Here is a 20217-nt window from a genome sequence, read left to right as displayed (position 1 = left end):
TTGGACAGATGTAAAATGTACACAAGTAACAGAAGAAAATACCAACTGTTGAAATCCTTTGCACTCTTCAAAATCCTGACAAAATGCCCTCTCTTCAAGTTAATTCTGCTAGACAGGAGCAGAAAGAGCAGGCCCAGGGAACTGAGCTGACTTATCTGCCCAGCAGAGACAAAAACAGCCTCAGGGAAAAGAGGGCAGTGTGATGCCCACCAGGAGAAGGGAAAAGACGTCAAGACCCTGAAGAGCTAGAGGCATGAACTGCCTTGGCTGCATGTTTTCACTGTGTACATATCTTATTTTATGTACTTTATCATTGTATTCATGTATAGAAGCACTCTTTCCACTGATGCTTTGTATATTTATGGGAGGATATAACCCAGTCTGTAGAGAATATCTTCCAGCCATTGTTTTTTGCATGCCGTATCAGTCAGTGCCTCTGCCTTTAGCTAACTGTGAAGGGGGCTGACTATAAAAGCATACCAATCATATAAAATGCCCTTTCTTCCATGTACCTTTCACTGAATCCTCCACATCCCACCCTCCCCTCCACCAAGGAATGATCTCTACAAGCCCTGAACTAATGTTATAAATGAATCTAAGGCTTTAATACATTGGACTTCTTATATGGTAAAGTCTCTAATTCTTTGTACTTCCCTTATATTCTATCACTCTACTTTGTATTACAATTATTATGCTAATATCTTATGTCCAGTGAGTGTAGGATCCTTAAAAGCTGGGATCACATCTTACACCTTTGTATGCTGAGTGCTTAATACCACACTCTGCACATGATGGACACTCAATAAATGGTTGCTGAATGAAAGAAATTAACTGGTTTGTTTTTTGAAAGATGTGCTAAAAGGCCAACAGAGTGGTCTCAGGACTTACCCTGCAGACGTGAATGCAGTCTGTTGTAGGACTGTGTTCTTAGTAGAAGACGACTTAGCACGTTCTAGTGTGACAGAAGCACGAGCCAGTGGCTGTGACATCACATTAGTAACTTGCAGCTGGAAAGAAATACAAAATTATATGTAGAAGGAAAGACTGTATCACCTGATTACTTTTTATTTCCTCTTTCACACTGGCTGTGTGACTCCAGTCAAATCACTTAATCAGTCTGATTCAGTTTCCTCAACCACAAAATGGAGATCAAACGGTTGTTTCAAGGATCTAATGAGATAACATTTGTAAAACACCTGCATTTAGTACCTGGAACATAGTCGGTACTTAAATGTTTTTTCCTTTTCCCCTTTCAAATAATTAGAGGAGAGATCTGCTCAGGTGAATTTACTTAAGAAAATTCTTGACTATAAGTTGACATCAGAAATCAAATATAATTAAGCTGACCTGAATGATAACATTTTGTAGTGAAAAATGGACTGGATCACAAGCATTTGAAACTGGAAGGAACCTTAGAGATCACATAGCCCCACCCCTTCACTTATAGAGATGTGAGAACTGACACCTAGTGATAAATGTCAAAGGACACACAGTGGACTGAATAGCAGAGCAAGTACCAGTACTTGGATTTCCCACCTCCAAGACCAGTTACCACCTTACCACACTGTCTTTGTACCACATTTACATTACTCTTCAGGGATTTACAATTTCATTTCAAAGGAAATTCTTTCCACCAACATAGAATGTAAGCCCTGTCTGTGCGATGACAGTGTTTGTAAACTGCTGCACCTAAAAAAATTCATCGCCAAGCAGCCAATCTTCTGGAATCGAACTGGGCCAGTCTTTGGATGAAAGGCATTTAGTCCACTACCAGACCTGTTATCTGAACCTTTTCCAGTGTGGCAAGACTTAGGTTGGGTTTCAATGGCAAAACATTCAAGATTCCAGGGTCATTACGGCACTGTAATGAGGCACCAGTCTGAGGACTTGAATGGAAGCTATGCCAGAGTGCCTAAAAACTCTTAACAACAAAAATTCCTTAGGAAGATGACCAATAATTGGGACAACTGCAGACATATAGATGGGTCCTAGACTGTTTAACATATATTAGAAAATACCACAAAAGGAACTTCTTTGGAAGGTTTCAGCTTATCTCTGGTTTGCGGTCAACCCACCCAGGTGGACCTGAAATATCCAAAAGCATTCCTCTTGAGACTACAGATATTTAAAAATCTTCAATAAAAAAATGAGAAATCAACAACTATTCAAAAGGATGTATCAAAAGGATGTTAGTACTTAACATCATATGACTTTTAGGGAAGGGAGAGATAAAGAGAATAAATATTTTCTTAGCACCTACTTTGTGCTAGGCACTGCGCTAAGCAATCTACAAATATTATTTCATTTGATCCCCTCAACAACCCGAGGCAGAAGGTGCTATTATTATCCCCATTTTACAGTTGAGGAAACTAAGGCAAACAGAGGTTAAGTAACTTCTCCAAAGTCATACAGCTAGTAAGTGTCTGAGGCTATATTTGAACTCCAGCCCTGACTCCAGGGCTGGTGCTCTAGCCATGGCACACCACCTAGCTGCCACAACTTCTACCTGACAAAGTTGTACTCTAGTATTATTCAATGACAGAACCCTGCAGGATCTCTTAGTGAATGAAAACTGGAGTGATGCAATGGGTACTTAAGAGAAGAATGACAGCTATATCCCTACTATCTTGAATGAAAAGGACCCAATTATCTATTTTAGCAAATTCTATTTAGTAAATTCTGAGATTACACAGGAGTAAATCTAGGAATCTTAAATTTCAAAGCAATATATTTTTCAAGAGTTTGGTGTTGGAGAATGCATTTTGTTTACTTTTTTAGAAAAAATTTAAAAATTATGACCTTAAATGTCAATCATGAACATTTCAAAAAACAACAGAAGAGGGCAATATATGAAACTGTGAACGTCTACAACATACAGCTTTTTAAAAAGTATAGATTAAATTTAACATAATAATAACAAAACTGCCCTGCTAGTCTGTATCCCCTCTTGAGTTTCCTTCCACTCTTAAAGAGTATATTCTTACAGATGAAGACCTCTTGGGATATCATGGACACAGAAATGAAATGTGTATGCAGTTAATTCACACAACAGAAGCTAGTATTATTTTTATATCCTTTTAAAAATTAACCTTAAATACAAGGATTAGGCAGGTCCAGACACTGTTTCCCTCCTTAGTGAATTGAGTGGTGTCCTAAATAACACATATACCTTCATTAGGTCAATGACTGGCTATTCAACGTGGTCCTTGTAAAGTAAAGCAATCTTCTAAAAAATGTGCCATTGAAATGAGACTCAATGTGGACTCTAAGTAAGTTTGTGGAAATCCTACCCGGAGAACAGGCTGCTGGTGAGACACTGAAGCTGAACCCTCAGCAATAATTACAAGAGGAAGGTGATAGCGATTTTGAGAAAATGCAGCAGCGGCAGCAGCAACACTGAAGGCTTCAGAGAGAGAGTCAAAATTCTTTTTGCTGAAAACGGCATTCACCAGCTGGATTACTTGATCCTGAAGGAAAAGAAGAACATCCCAAGATAATGAGTAGAAAAGAAAGAATATATGAAATATGCTTCCTCTCTTTTAGTCAGCTTCAAAGGAGGATTAGGTCAACTCCTTCTAAAGTCACTCCTCTATTTTCTAAGTAGTGGCATAAAAGGTCTTTTGGTCACAAGATGAAATTTATAAGTAGAAGAAAATAAGCAGAAATTCTCGATTTATACATGATGGCTTTGATCCTATTTTTATCACGTGTGCAAGCTAAAATATTTCTGCAGATTATTACTGTTATGACATGAAATTTTAAAAGAAAAAATTCACTATTGTGTAGTTTTATACTAGTGATATTATTGATCTACTTTTCAAAGCTGAAGATAGATAATTTCACCTTCTACAAAAGGCTTTTGTACAAATACTAGTGCCTTCCCTCTAAAATCATCTTCAATTTGTCCTTGCATGTACTCGTTTGTATGTTATCTCACTCATCAGACTGTGAGTAGGGACTGTTTCTGCCTTATTTAGTATCAAGCACAGAGTACATGCTCAATAAATGCTTGTTCACATGAGATGGTATACACAGTAGTATCATTTACAATGAAATATATTGCTCACTAAATCTTTAACTCCTCGATTCTTATTTCCACTACCTTTCTTTCTTCCCATCCCATCCTTATAAGAAAAACTAGGGCTAAATTTTTATTTAAAAGAACTTTCAAAACCAGAGATTTATATCAGAAAGGAACTTAAGCTGCTATCCATTAGGAAATAATGTACTAGCGTAGAGAAAAAAATCTGGAAATGTTTTTAAATGATAAATTTAAGAATAAAAGGTATTTATAAAAATTACAGAGTTGGCATGGCTAAAGAAGAAATACTTCCTTCCATCAAACTATAACACACATACCTCACTATCTAACAAGAACCTTTTCCTTTTGTTCCCAAGAGTGAAATTCAGTCAATATTAAACCGTGATCTATAATTTTACCAATTACATTTTTATATCACTTGGCCCCTGACACCTGTGACTACTCACTAGCATTGCCCTGAAAAAGTAACGGGATTAATTCCTCTGGTCACACACCTGTGTTGGAAAAACTGAGACATAAGGGAAGAATTATTTCAAATCTGATAGGTAAATTATCATCAATTTGGTTTTTTCTCCACCCTTGGCAGTACAGATGTTCTGAACTGTCTGTATCACTATATAGCTTATTTTTCTCCATTAAAGTGGGTGAGCATTAACATAGCTTGTTAATTTTTTCAGGGGGAGGAGAAAAGCCCTATATACAAATGAAACTACTATGAATAACTGTAAGGCAGAATCCTCAAACTGGAAGGAAATGTGGAGAGATTTTCATGCAGGGCTATAATCCAAACATCCTGGACAACTAAATGTTTACTATTTCCTAAAAATTCTCTAAAGAAGATTCCAGTGTTTAACAGTACATAGCAACAGGGAAGTTTCAATATCTAATTAAAATCCCTCCTTCTAAATACTGAACAACAGAAGCTTGCTTTTACAAATACTCCGGGCAGAAAATGGCAAACTTTCAAAAGTAGGGCAGCTGGCTACAGATTCCTGCTCCTCTGAATAAGGATGACCTAAAGCAGGCAAGAAGCACAGGGGCAGCCCAGCTTAAAAGTATCTCCTACATATTCTCTACCAATGACATAGGCATCTGAATTATCACAGTCTTTCTTTAAAAGTGAAATATACTCAAGGATTCAGATCATCTGGCATTTACACAAACTTTAAGAGTTAGCTAGCTAGAATACATAATACATAATACATATATTATGACATACAAGAATCTGTGGAAGGAACTGGGTTTATATAGTAAGGAGAAAATACCTGTGGACAGAATCTAAGAGGTGAGAACGGGGAGGGGGCAAGACCGAGAACAGTGAAATAGATAAACAGCATGAAACTTATATACAAATAATATTTGGTTAGTTTTTCTTTCCAAGTACTTATAAAAGCTATCATATGGAAGAACAACTAGACTTATTCTGAAAGGATCCAGAAGTCAAAACTAGGACTAATGAAAATTTTAGATCAGTATAAGGAAGAAATGTGCAAAAATTTGTAGGAAAATAACCTTGGGATACAGTTTTCCTCATCACTAGATGTATCCAAGTAGGGGCTGGATAACCACTGCATTAGAGATTCATGCTCTTTGTAATGGTTGGACTAAATAATATCTAAAGTTCCATTAAACTAAAGGATTCAGTGATTATCAGGAATCACTTTAACCAAATTGTTGCTTAGCTGAGATCATCCAAATCAGGGGAAAGAGAGTTATACCTACCAGGAAAGAAGAGTAATTCTGAAGCATGAGAAGGTTCCCTGGAGGAAAGGCGTAAGTGGAAGAGCAAAAGGAGGGTCAGAGAACAATACAAAGGAAATAAGTAGAATAGGGGATGATGGAGAGGACTGACAAGTATGAATTTCATCTACTTCCAATTGTGACCAGGGGCTCCTATGAACATGTATGTGCATTAGGTTACCAATGTGTACTTGAAGCGATCAAATTTTTCTACTAGTTAGCTTTCATTTGTAAAAAAGTCCATCTGGCATCAGTAGATAAAAGGTTTCTTGTCTTATATTTTATTAACTTGTCTAATACCTCCTTAAAGGGTGGCTCTGTTCCCACGTGGTCTGAGAGCTGGTATGTGGCAGCAACAAATAATGCTGTGGGCTCTAAGCCTTCTTCAAACTGCAGATACACTCCACCCAGGTCATCTAAACGAGCAACAAGGTCCTGCCACAAAAAGGCACAACCAAAATGTGAGGTAAATAAAAAGAGAGACACTACGTGTATAATTAAAACAAAGCTACTTATCATGAGCATGAGCACATTGGCCTCTGAGGAATCTCAGAAGTTTTCTGCAAACCTAGTGTACTCCTGAAGAAAGAAAGCGATCACAAGATCATATGCTACCTTTCTGTCAATATAGAAAGTCCCCGCTCTTTACCCCAATGCACAACTTACAAGCAGCATCAGAAATTTGGGAGAGTAAATTTTTTCCCCATCCATCCCTAGACCTTTGCATAAGTGTCCCTGTGCCTGGAATCCATTCTCTCTCTTCTCCTCTGCCTTGCAGAATCATTACCTTCCCCCCAAATTCAATTTGGGTCACTTCATACAGAAAGCTTCCCCTGATCCCCTCGGCTACTACCATTCCTTTCTTTCTCAAATTAGCTCGTACTTCCTTGGGATCATAGATCTAAATTCAGAAAGAAGTTTAAGAGGTAATCTAGCCTAAATCCCTTATTTTACAAATGAAGAAATAGAGACCCTGAGAGATTAGCTGACTGTCACAGAGGCAGTGGCACAGACAGAATTTGAACCCAGATCCTCTGCCACTGATCTTTTTGCTGTACCATGAATACTTGTTGCAGAACAGAAGCTTGTGGACAGAGATTATTTCATCTTTGTTTAGCTATCTAGCAGTGCCTTGTACAATAGGAGGCACTGGATAAATATTTCTTGAATTGAAAGAATGTTAAACATGGAAGCCAGATGACCCAGAATCTGGCTCTGCCACATGCAAACCATACGAACCTGGACAAGTCACTTCTCTTAGTCTCAGCTTCCTCACTTACAAAATGGGAATATTAATATCTTATTATATTCTTCTAGCCCCTTCACCAAATCGTTTTAAGAAGTAAAAAGTCATAAGCATGTACTGTTATTAATAGGGAAAATATTTTTTCCTTATCCAACACACAGCAACCTGGCATCAGTGTGAGTGTACAAGAGAAACAGAACAAACTGCCTTGTTGGGATTAAAGACAGTAAAAGTGAAATACACATGTAGAATCTTCAAGCTGAAAAACACCTAGACTTACAGCCAAAATACACAGATCACTGAAATGGAAGGATGGAAAACATGTGAACACGGTTCCATTTGCAGGTATCCTACTATAACAGGGAGCCAAAGAGCTCCAAATTTAAGACTGAAATGATGGGCCAAATCTGAGAAGATGAAAATGAGTAGAGACAAATATAAAGACCTGCTTGAGCATCATGTTACCTTATACAAATATAAGATAAATATAAGGGACAGGATTGAGGCTGCATTAACAGCAGTCTAGGGTAAATAAAGTAACGGGTCCCACTGTACGCAGAATAGGTCAGAATCCACAGAGAGCCTTATGTTTTCTGGATGTCAAATTTTAAGAAAGATAATGACAAGTCCTTTGCCTATCCACAAGATGGCAATTAGGATGGAGAATTTGTCTTCAAATATTTAAAGAGCCATCCTGTGGTAAAGGAATTACTTAGGATCACAGGATTTAGACTTGGAAGGGATCTTACCAACAGCTAGTTCAACATCCTCATCATGCAGAGAAGCACACCAATGCAACCCAGAAAAGTTAAAAGACTTGCCTGGTATACAGGTATGTCATAAATGGCAAAACTGAGATTCGAATGCAAGTCTGCTGAGTCTCAGTTCAGTTTCTGATCTACTGTACCATACAATTAGTCCCAGAAGGGAAGAATTAGGACCAATGGGTAGAAATCAGGGGAAACAGATTTCAGATCAATATATGAACAACTTCCAAACAATGAAAGCTGTCCAACAATGGAACAGACCGCCTTGCAATGCAAGTTCCCTGGCTCTGGCTTTTCAATCAGAAGCTGATCATTATTAAGCATGCTACAGAAGGTATTTATGCCGTAGGTAAGGACTAGACTAGATGACCCAATCTGAGGTCTCATCCAACTTGAAGACTTTTTTATAACTGTTTAGAGTCAAGCATTAAAAGTAAACATAACAAGTACAGGCCAGCTCAATGAATCCCCTTCTCTCTCTCTCAAGAAGCATAGGGTAGGACAACAACTATCTAAACCAAATCATTTTTTACCCTGGTTGGCTATTTGGAGAATTTTCAAAAGGATTAGCTGGGAATCCCAGTTGGAACGTTCAGTTCCTACCTCAATCTCTTCTACGATTCCTCTCAGATCAGCTTGCTGAGATAAGTATGACGCCGTCTGTAAAGCCTGGATAGTTCTGTAAGAGTGAAAAAAAGGCAAGTCTGGAGTGAGCAAGTCTATTCAGATATACATGCATACTCTTACTTGAAACAATTTGATTTAAACAAAACACAAAATAATAGTTTCAAGTCTAATTAGAAAACAGAAGCTAGTGATTATCAAACTCATAATCATAGGATGCTAAAGGAGACCCTAAAGACCAAATGGTATAATTCCCTAATTTTACAAATGAGGAAACTGAGGCTCAGGGAGGGGAAGGTCACAAAGATGGTTCATGATAGAGCCAGGACTAGAACTCAGGTCTCCTGACCCCAGTTTAGTGCTGTTTCCAATAAATCATACTGCTTCCCTATCTGAGAAACCTAGCTTCAACGTCTGTTATATCTTAGATTATCCTAGGTAGGTATTAGAAAAACCATCCATCCAAAATACAAACTAACAAGTTGTTTTTTTGATGCTTTCCACCCTTGTACTCCTCCCTTTCCTGAAGAGCGTCAGTGATTTTCTTTTCTTATCACACCATTCCCATCTGTTCCACTCTGTGACCAAGCAGAACGAGCCATAGGAACAGCAGAAAGGGCACCAAAGGAAGAGAGAGATCCAAGAACCACCCTAGATGGACTTATGTGATGATAACTTGGCCTCCTGGTGCCTTTACCACCTCAACAGTCAAATCAATACACCATTTATACGCTGCCTAACTCACAGGTAATTTGTGATGCCAAGGAGATACTAGCCACATGAGGCTGAGGGGAATTCAAAACATCGAGGATATGGGAGGCGTTGGAAGAACACCACAAATTAAACAGCACTATATCACCACTTCACCTCCACCAGTGTATTCAAACCTTCAAGCCATTAGGCAGATCTTCATGGAAAACTCATGTGGCAAGTGTGGCTCTGACTATGCCACTCCCCTGCTCAAGAAGTATCAGGGGCTCTCAAACACCTCTACCATAAAATATGAATTCTTCTATTTGGCATTTAAAGTACATCACAACCTAGTTCCAGGCTCTCTTTCAAGGCTGCCTCTTTGCTCAGGCTAACTCTTTTGCCTGGAATGCTCTCTCCCCTCACCTCTACCTCTTGGAACTAGTTCCCCATCAGTGTGTGTGAGTGTCCCCTCCTTCTGGGGACCTTTCCCAATTCCCCTAGCTGTCAGCAGCCTTCCCTCCAAATCACTTCGTATTTATTTTGTATGTATGTTGTATTCACTTATCTGTGAAGATAATGCATCCGCCTAGCAAAGTATAAGTGCCTAGAAGGCAGGAACACTATCACTTTTGTATTCATAACTAGTACCTAGCACACAGCAGGTGCAACGAATGCTTGTTGACTGACTAAAGATGCACAGGATTAGAGAAGCATGAAAAAATTTATTTGAAGTAGAAAACAGTTATACCAATGAGATTACAGGTCTATTGTTACATATCCAATCCCTCTAGATGATCATCAATTACCCAAGTAAATAGAGGGACTGAGTATGCTGTTAACTCAGGATAGGATAATCCCTAACCTGTAGACAAATTTTTCCTCTAACAAAATCTTATCAGAGTTGCCCACAAGAAACAACGTATGATGACTTGTATTTTAACTTCTTTCCTTTCTTACTTCACCCTCAGACTGTGCTAGCAAGAACAACAAAATAATGAACAGGCAGAAAGCGAGCTATAAATCTATTCTTGGTAATAATATTCACATATGCTACCAGAGTTTGAAAATCTTCTATGAAAGAAATGGAAAGTTCCCCCAATATCTGCATAAGGGTGAATGTCCTCCCAAATCACAGTAATTTCTCCTTCCCCTAAATCCAAAGCATTTCTCATCTATAGCTCTAATTTAACTCTAAATTACAAACTATCTTAAAACATCTCTTAGATTGTTAATTTTTCACAGACAGCAAACTGGCTGTCTCACATTTTTGAATGCCACACAAATCCTAGCATGATGTTATGCCCAGAGTATGAACTCAATAAATAAATGCTGCCTTTGTGAAGCAACACAATGCATTAGAGAAAACACTGAACTAGAAATCAGGAAACCTGGTTCTAATCTTGAATGCAACTGATTTGGGCAAATAAGCCACTTAATCTTTCTAAGCCTCAGTTTCCTCTTCCATAAAACTAGGAGTCTGGATTAGATGTTCTCTAAGTCTCCCTTTCAAATCTAAATGTCCATCACTCTGTGAAGGTATGAACCTTGAAAAATGTAAATGGTGTTCTTCTAGGTAAAAAGGGAAAACTGAGGCCATCTGGTGGTTGAATGAGCTCACTACTCATAGGTACCAGACCAATGGCAGAGTCTGGCCTAGGGCTCAATCACCATTTATAAAATCAATATGCTAGAGAATGCAAGGTGAAAGATTTTTCTGTGTTCAGTGATCTCCATTAACTTCACAAAAATTCTAACATGCTCCCTGAAAAATTTACTTCATTGAAATGTTTTATTATTATAAAACAAGGAAGTGGTGGTTCACTAAAAGAAAGCATGAGAATCAATATGAAATATAGTCTTTAAGGATCCACTACTATAGTGCAGCTGGGAAATGAAACTTAATTTTAAACATGACAAAGATCCCAGTGTTTGCCAACAAAAGATGCAGAGCTCAGAAAAAGCAAGGAAGGTGAGAGGAAAGGATTTTTCAATTAAAACACAACTTTCCTCTTCTTTGGGACATGTCATAGTGATGCTAGTGAAGTTCTCAAAGGACGTTTAATAATGAAAATAAATCTGCTTGGCTACAGGGTGACAGTTTTGTCATGAGCCCTATTAAACATTTATTCCCCATCATCAATTTCCTTCCCTTTTGAGAGTATTAAGCAAACTAACACAAAACAGACAATTTAGGGTAATTTGTTTATAATATTCAACACTGGTGACTTTCAAATTCTTTTTTCCCTTAAATCACTTTGTAAGAAGGACAAGCAGCCCACTTAAGTCAGATTACCTTAAATACAAACTAGAATATGAGCCACTACTATTGAAGATACTTTTTTCAAGGCCTATTTGGCATATAGAATCTGTTTTCTTTCACCACAGACTTTCTTTCTCACCTCCCTCCCCCACAACAACCACCACCAACTTTTCTCTCATTTAAAGAATTCCTAAAATTTTGCCTTATTTATTATTTGGTATGTCACCAGTGAGGAAAATCTTGGTGAATCTTGGTAAACTGATATAACTGTCAATTACATACTCTTATTTTTATTCTTCACCCATATGATTAACTTATCCCTCCTTCCTCTGTCTCTGACTCTATACCTTACTGTCCATCCATTTCTTGGTTTAGTAATTTTCTTCTTCCTAGAGGGTAAAATTTGTCTATTCGACTTTCTAAGCACAGTGATAGGGACAGTATTGCAGGAGCTGAAGAAATACTTCTTAACAATGACTCACGCCAGCACGGATTCTTCCTTACTAAGACGAGCAGTGAGAGCACCGAGTGCTTCTTGAGATGCCAAAGGAAGGCCAAAGCCATTGAGGGCTCCAACTGCATGGTAGATTTGAGAGACTGATGAATCTTCACTCACAGCTGCATGGAGCAGATCTTTGGTCTCATTGGAAATAGAAATCTATGAAAGAATAGTCAAAATACTGAGGATTTCAGATCAGGAATACTGGCAACTAGGCAATCTAGGGTTTCCTCCTTCTGGTCACAGCAAAGTGATGCTGGAAAGGCATCAAACTTGCCAGCACACCCACACTGATGTTTTAACATTTCTGATCCCTAGCTCAGTCATTTTTTTTCTGCACAGTAGCTATCCTGCATTCAGGAATATAAGCATTCAAGAAAATCTAGAAATCTAGAGGGATTTTTCATCAATATTTTCCTTTCCTTTTGTTTCAAAAAAAAAAGGTAGGATAGAAAAGAAAATCAAGATTTCTCTGTTACAAGAAGGATTGTTCACTTATTTTTAAGACAAGCCATAAAAAGTCAAAATTAAGGGAAAAAAAGCTTCATGTAAAAAAAAATGAGCAAAACCTAAACAGAACTGAACTCTTATCAATGCTATAAAATGAACTTCTAAGAAAAAACAACAATACTTTTATTTTTTTAAACCCCAAACAATTCTTCTCCCAAGCCCAGTAACATGAAGGATGTGAAAAGAGGTTTTTGAAGTTCAATGGCTATAATATTAGATTGAAGAGATTTGACTTACCTCACACCCTGAAAGGACCTGGCTGGACTGTGCAGCATAGAAAAGGGAGTCAAGATTGTTAGGATCTAGGTTGGACTTGATGAAGGTACAGGCTTGCTAAAGAAAAAAAAAGAAATCAAGATTAAGTAGCGATTTTAAGAAGAAAGGGGAAAATCCCAAGTACCCTGTACAACACACTATCTCTACACCATTTTTCAATGACAGAAATAAAATTGCTGTTTACCTCATGATGCACCCTGAGTTAAAGTTAGAAACACTAAGGTGGTACTTTCACATAGATAACATCACTAAATATTTTGGTTTGTGAAGATAGGTTCTAGCTATTCCAAAACAAAATTTTTCAAAATTTAATTATTTTTAGTTTTCAACATTCAATGTTATACAATTTGAGTTCTAAATTTTTCCCCCTCCCTCCCCAAGACAGCACGCAATCTGATACAGGCTGTACATGTACAATCATATTAAACATATTTCCACATTAGTCATGCTGCGAAAGAAGAAACAAAAGGGAAAAAAACCACAAGAAAGAAAAAACAAAATAATATGCTTCGACCTGCATTCAGACTCCATAGTTCTTTCTCTGGATATAGACAACAGCATTTTCCATTATGAGTCTTTTCCCAAAACATTTTTGGAATAGCTGAGGGGGCAGTTAGGTAGCACAGTGGATAGAGCATCGGCATTGGAGTCAGGAGGGCCTGAGTTCAAATTTGGCCTCGGATACTTGACACTTATTAGCTGTGTGACCCTGAGGAACTCACTTAACTTCAACTGCCTCACAAAAAAAAACCCCAAAACAAAATAAAAATGGCTTAGAAATCAACAAGAGTCAAAAAAAAACCCCTCTGAATTTCCATTAAAATTCTGAATAAAGTATCTTGAAACAAATTACTGCAACAAGCAAACTCCTATATGTGTACAAGGTTTGCAATAAAAGTATATGCTTTGTCTCCATCTGGTGGAAAAGCTGTAGTATAACACCTGGTTATTAAGAAACTAAAACTGATGGGCTACTTCAACTCCAAGTGTGAGAGCAATAACATGTGAACAAGTAACTCTGTGTCCTTTTCCAAGAGTGTAACGTACTATAGTTTAAACTGCTGCTTCTTAAATTAAGAAACGTCAATCTGGGAGGAGGGCACATATCTGATTTTACAAAAGCATTAAACTTTAAAAAGTCCAAGTCAATTCACAGACAAGCAATAAAAACAGTCTTCTTACACTGTATTTCGAATGAATTCTACAAGGCTCTTTCTTTACCTATAACTCCATTCCATTTTAATTCATATACTCACTTCCCAATATTGCTAAAAATGTCAAACTCTTGTGTGCACCTGGCATATTTGGTGGAGCAGGTGTTTTCACCTGTTGTCAAAACACAAACAATACTCTGCTCAGAGATCTCTCTCACCAATTGAAAGAGTAAGAGATGGAAAATGAGGCACATTGCCCCATGCAATAAAGTGAGGACAAATAGGATATAACCTTTAATTTGATGGATCCAGTCCAAACAACTGGCAAATACAATAGCTTCAAGGCCTTGGTACAATTCTCTATTATCATATGTATATATTTAATATCCTGGTTTCTAGATATTTCATAAAATAAAGAGGATGTATAATTCAGGAAGCAACATTTTACTATAATCAATAGCCCCAAAATGTTTTTAGGCTGTTTTCTAAACCAATCCACAATGACAATGGGTGAAATATGAATATCGAGATCCTGAACTGAGAGTTCTAACCTGTTTGCAAAATACTAGCACGTTTACCAGAAGATGCAATTCCTAGTGTCCAGAACCAAACTCAACAACAATTACATCTGTGTAGCAGTTTGAATCCTGACTGTTCTCCTCAGCATGTCTCACATCTCCAATTGCTTGCTGAATAATTTCATTTAGATATTTTGCCATCAAATCTAACTTAAAATGTCTAAAGCCAAACTCCTATCTTTCAAAAAAACAAAAAAAATTCCTGAGTTCCTTATTTCTGTCAATAGTACTATCATTCTTTTAAGTCACTCAGGATTAAAATTTTGGAAACATCTTTGAAGCCTTCCCCCTCCCTTAAGCATTTGTCAAATAAATCTATAAAATCCTGTCAATTAATCCTTTTTTAAGGTCTCTTGCTTCCATCCTTCTTTTCTATTATCATTGCTGCCATCAATCTCGCTCATGTGAGGAAAGTATTTTGCAAACCCTAAAACTATCTAGAAATATGAGCTATTACTTTGTTTCTGGACTGCTGAAATAGCCTAATTGGTCTCCCTGGCTCCCTATCTAAAACTACCCTTCATATGGGTATCACACTCACCTTTATTTAAATGCCACTGTCTTTAACTTACTAAAGGAATCAGGGCTCTAAGCCTACCCTCGACTGATCAACGAATGTCTATCAAATGCCTGGTTAGTATGTGCCAGAAACTAGGCCAGGTGCTCCAGCTACTAGGACAAAGAATGAGAGGTTCTCACTCTCTCTCATGGAGACACATAAAAACAATCCATTTTGGTCAGTTAGCAAAAGCCTGTTAGAATATTTCTCCTACAGTCCTGGGATTGAAGTTGGATGCTATAGCTGTTCTCTGATCCCAGCATCCTGGCTTTGGGTGGGTGGCAGTGGCAGGAATTGGACCTCATTGGTTCTTTGGGCCCACTCTAAGTGAGAGAGAATTAATCTCTATGAGGTAATACACAGAAGGCTCAGAGTGCATGGCTTACCCAACCCATATTTCTGAGAAGGAATCCCCCAAGATGGATTGTGTTTGTCTGATTTCTTTCTTAATAGAAGCTGCTCAAAATGAGAAAAGAAAAGCCCAAATGGCTACATTTTTATTGAAAACCTGAGAGCGAAGCTGGAAAGGATTCCAGAAAAGGATAGTATTGTTTATATGGTTGAATAACCTCTTTCAAGATTAACCCTCATAAGTGAAAAGGGATAAAAATTTGAGGAGAAGACACTACCTTTACATGACCTGGTCAATCTAAGGACATAGGAAGAGACTGTATCAATTATAAGAACAAAATTGTGTTAAGAAAGAATTCTCTTGTTTACTAAGATTCATGCAGTTTAAACTGATGACAAGAAAGTATATGCCTGATATTTTTAATATGAACTTACAGAGTATAAAAGGAACAAACCTGAATTTGTAAAGAATTTTCTATTTAAGTTTCTCTGGAATTACTACGAATTGTTAATTTGGAAATTAAGAAATTTAAATATCTGCAACCAGCCTTACTATTTTATTTTGTCTCATGGAGACTGTGGGGATACAGGAGTTTCCCCAAATCCTGTATTACAAATGACTTCATTTATCTCATATAAGATAAAAATACCCAGTGAAGTGCTAAGCCCCAGAAAGGAAAGGGCATTTTAATGGTTTGTCTCTCAAAGCAAAATGTCTTCAATGTGAATTATTATTACTTGATACTCTTTCTTCCTAATAACTACCATCTTCAATTTTTGCCCTCCAACAGAAATTTGAAACATTTTGAAAGATTAATGCTTCATTTTTTTGTGAAAAAATTTTAATTCATAGGAATCAATCTGAATAAGCTGCTCCCTGTTAAAAACTGGTTAGGTCAAGAGAATGTCTCTAAAGAGATAATTCTTTTCCAAGAAGTTAGGGAGACTACTAATGATTTTCAGGTTTAATTTCATCATTGCTGCTACCCTGTTGTAGATGTGGAAAGTAAAGCTAAAATCCTGAAGTAACCTTAGAACTGACATCAGGTTTCATAGATTAGGTGGGGGAGGGAGGGCACAAATATTATTTATCGCATTACTGATCTAGGTTGTCTGGTTTTGAATGCAACCAACAAAGAATGCCAAACTCAAGAGGCACATGGCTAGAATTTTTAAGACATAGATAACTGAAAAAGGCATTCAAGTGGACTAATATTAATGGATAATTGGCAATAAGTTGTTTTATGTTTTACATTATAATTACAACATATTTTAATTGTTAATAAGATTGTCTTATGCTATTGCTAGATTTTCAAGCATTATAATTTTGGTAATGAAATATTTTGGAATGAAACCTAGACTGTGTTTTTTTCAAAGTTGACTTGTTCTAAAATTTTTCCTGTGCAGTTCAACCAATACTACATGAGAAGCACCACTGTCAAGCCTAGGATGTGGCAAAGTCTGTAAGAGCAAAGAGAACAGCTTATTCCCACTCTGGGGACTTTTTATAAATGTACAAATTCATTTATTACATATCTAAATACTATTCCTATGAAGGTATATGAGTTGTTGTATATATGTATACATGCATGCATCTATGTATGTATGTATTCAGAATGTATGAAAGCCATACTTGCATAAAATCACATACTGTTATAATTAGTAAGACTCTTAAAAGAATTTACTCCTAACTTTAGTGCCCTTATCAATAAGGGCAGAGGTACATATTCTCAGGATAAACAATAAAAGAGAACCATAAGTTACTCCAGGATCCAAAGATGTTTTCCCTGCCCATATTATCCTGAATCTACAGAAGGCCTGCACAACCTGCGGCACAAGCTGCTTAGAGCCCTCACTTGCAGTAAGCCAAAGGATTTTGGGCAGCCCACAAAACATCCCTTGTATGTAGAGGAAATCCTTTGGCCTGCTGCAAACAGCCATGGACTGCAAGCAGCCAGTGGGCCACAGGTTGTGCAGGCCTGGTCTACGAGAGTAACTGAATGATAAAACAGAATTTAAATAAGATAGCTAAAATTTAAACTGAAATTCTTAAGTGGTCAGATATTTTACCCACAGTTCTCATGAGTACAACATCTACCACTAACAGGAAAACTGGACTTATTTAATGACAAGACAATTCTCTGAGCTACAACTTATAACACTACCCTGAATCATTATAAGATATTAATGAGTCAAAGCTTCCCATACCCAGGTAACAAGATGTCTTGCCCAAAGAACAAGCCTGGGTCTATGTGAAAGCCCATCAATATAAGACTTCCCTGAAACCCTGCTAAAAGGGCCTATACCAGGTTCTTACTAGCAACATTACAGTAAGTTGCCAAGGCTTTCCCATTTCAACCCCGTCCCCATTCCCAAGGGGCCACCAGCTCGACCATCTGCCACCTTTGCCGGGATCTTTTGAAGCCTCCGGTGCAAAGCAACAAAAAACAAATGTGGATGGATTGACTGAGGAAGATTTGCCAATCTTTAGCAGAGAGAATGCACAAAGTTGCTTCTTAGTCACAAAGGAACTCTGGAATCTTGGGACTGATTATACCTCTGTCAATGTCATTCATCAACTTGTGAAAAACTTAAATGTCCATTCTTGTAGGCATGGGCTTTTTCACAGGGATGGGAGAAATCCTGCTCTGTTCCATATCCCTGAATAATACACACATTAGACAGACTAGATATTCTAATTAGCAAAGAAGGGATAGCAAAGGTATGCTTACATTTCTCCTTTCTTGAGAACCTTAGAGATAATCATGATGACCCCAAAATAAAGAGAGGTCCTATTTGGATGGTTTGGTACCTGGTTAGATTTTGGGAAGCTTGGAGAGTCTTGAGATATCTTCACATCCTCTACCTATGTTATTATCTTAGCCTTGGGAGCAGGTTATCAGATGAAACCCTGTGTCATTTTCATAGCCCTTGGTCACTACTACCTCTCCTTCGCCTTTTGCAAAGTAATTTCAATCCCTCCCAAAGACACGAGTTCTGCCTCATGGTACTTGACCTCCATGAGGACCATTTGTCCATAACTGGGGATGTTTGCCATCTCATACTCATAGGAAAGATCCTGATATCTAAGATGATCTATTTCCCTTATGCACACAAAGTGGGGCACATGGGAATAGGACTCTATGTCTGCCTATCTTACCTGCTGTGCTGTTAGAAAGCTTGATGTCACTATGAAGGCTAATCTGAAGAAACTAAGGGGAAACTTGTTGCCTCTAGATAGAAAAAAAGACTTATACTACCTACCTGTGTAATTTTTGATAATCCACTATCTTTTAGTATCTTACCTTTCTTTGAATACTCTGCAGTCTACCATAGAATTTGTTAAGTCTCAATAGTTTGTTTTTGAACGAACCCATGAAATTTTGTGAGCAGTTCTTTAGACTCATTAACTCCTAAAATTTTAAGCACCCATTCTTTGATTCTGTTTCCCCAAAATTTCACAAAACTATGTTTTCTTCTAGCCATTGAAAGATGCTTGCTATGCAGACATGTTATCAATAAAGGAAACATGCCTTTAATCCTGTAATTATCAGAATATTGCTGGATTATTCTTTCAAGAGTTCCTAAAAACTGTCACTGGCTCTCTATGCCCTTTGGGAATAAACTTTTTACTTCAGTCAAATTCATTTACTTACTGTCCCTTCAACATATTTTGTGGATGTTTCCTTTGCTTATGTCACTTCTCTCACCTGGAATGCTCTCTTTCTATCTCTCTGAATCCTACAGATCCCTCCAAGCCCAGCTCAAATATCACTTCTTCTGTGCCTTTCTGGAAATACATGAGACCCAAGGTGATCTTTCTCTTCTCAGAACAACAAATCCAATTTACTTACTACCTGCTCTTTTGGTAGTTATCTTCTATTACCTTGTATTATTAGTAATCCTCTTAGGTGTTTATGTCCTGTCTCTCCATAAAGACTATAAGCTTCTAGAGGTACAAAATAATATACTCTTCATGTCCCACACTGTATAATACCAAGCACGAAATAGGCACTTAATACTTAGTATATTGAAATAAAAAATGTTTGAACTGAATTAACTCTTGCTGTCCTTTAAGCTTGAGATATATATGGAAAAAAAAAAAACCTCTAGTTAGTAAAAGAAATTGAGACAGCAATGAAGGAGCCTTTAAAAACTGGTAGGCATCCAGAGAAAGAATTATGGAGTCTGAATGCAGACTGAGGCAAACTTTTTGATCTCTCTTTTTTTTCCTTCTTTTTTGGTTTTGTTTCTTCTTTCTCATGATTCATTCCACTGGTTATAATTCTTCATTACAACTGGACTGTTATGTAAATAAGTTCAATGTGAAGGTATATGTAGAACCTACATTGGATTACATGCTGTCCTGGGGGGGTGGAGGGAGGAGTGGGAGGGAGAAAAAATTTGGAACCCCAAAACTTGTGGAACTGAGTGTTGTAAACTAAAAATAAAAAATACATTTATTAAAAAATAAAAAAAAAAACTGGCAGACAAACCAAAGTCAACCTCACCTTTACATCAGGCACTTGTGCACCAAGCTTGCTGAGTCCCATGATGGAGTAGAAAGCAGTTTCCAAATCTGAGAATGGCTGATTCAAAGAGGATTTCAGTCGTTCTACATCCCGTTGAGTGAGGTAGTGGCTGGGTGTTAGGGCCTGGATGACCGTGATTGTTAGGGCCAAGAATAAGATGGTGTTGGAACCTGGGAGAAAAATTTATTTTAATAATGACTATTAAATAAGTTGCATCCTATCCCAACATCATTTAAAGTTACTGATAATGCAGCAAAGACTGCTTACATTTACAACTGCTATGATTATACAAAATAGGTATAGGAGAATTTTTGTGAAAAGCATATACTTTTATAGGGAGGGAAGTAACAAATAACAAATAACAAAGATTTTTCCTAACACACCCT

The 20217-nt window shown here is 37.4% G+C and overlaps 1 protein-coding gene across 3 annotated transcripts in view; it reads right to left on the bottom strand.

Moving 5' to 3' along the window:
• The window catches only part of RPN2 (ribophorin II), a 48523-nt gene that overhangs the window by 23940 nt on the left and 4366 nt on the right, over nt 1-20217 (bottom strand). For all 3 annotated transcript variants that reach the window (XM_036749037.1, XM_036749036.1, XM_036749035.1), the window contains exons 2-8: nt 19811-20001; nt 12619-12714; nt 11855-12030; nt 8399-8474; nt 6083-6217; nt 3291-3467; nt 889-1007 (exon numbers count right to left, since the gene is read on the bottom strand). In XM_036749037.1, coding sequence (XP_036604932.1) covers nt 889-1007; nt 3291-3467; nt 6083-6217; nt 8399-8474; nt 11855-12030; nt 12619-12714; nt 19811-20001 — 970 coding nt within the window. The remainder of the gene's footprint in view (nt 1-888; nt 1008-3290; nt 3468-6082; nt 6218-8398; nt 8475-11854; nt 12031-12618; nt 12715-19810; nt 20002-20217) is intronic.

This window comes from Trichosurus vulpecula, chromosome 3 (genome assembly GCF_011100635.1).
Source record: "Trichosurus vulpecula isolate mTriVul1 chromosome 3, mTriVul1.pri, whole genome shotgun sequence".
In the NCBI taxonomy this organism is placed as follows: Eukaryota; Metazoa; Chordata; class Mammalia; order Diprotodontia; family Phalangeridae; genus Trichosurus; species Trichosurus vulpecula.
The sequence above is the reverse complement of the archived record's forward strand: the minus strand, read 5'-3'. Positions and strand labels throughout refer to the sequence as shown.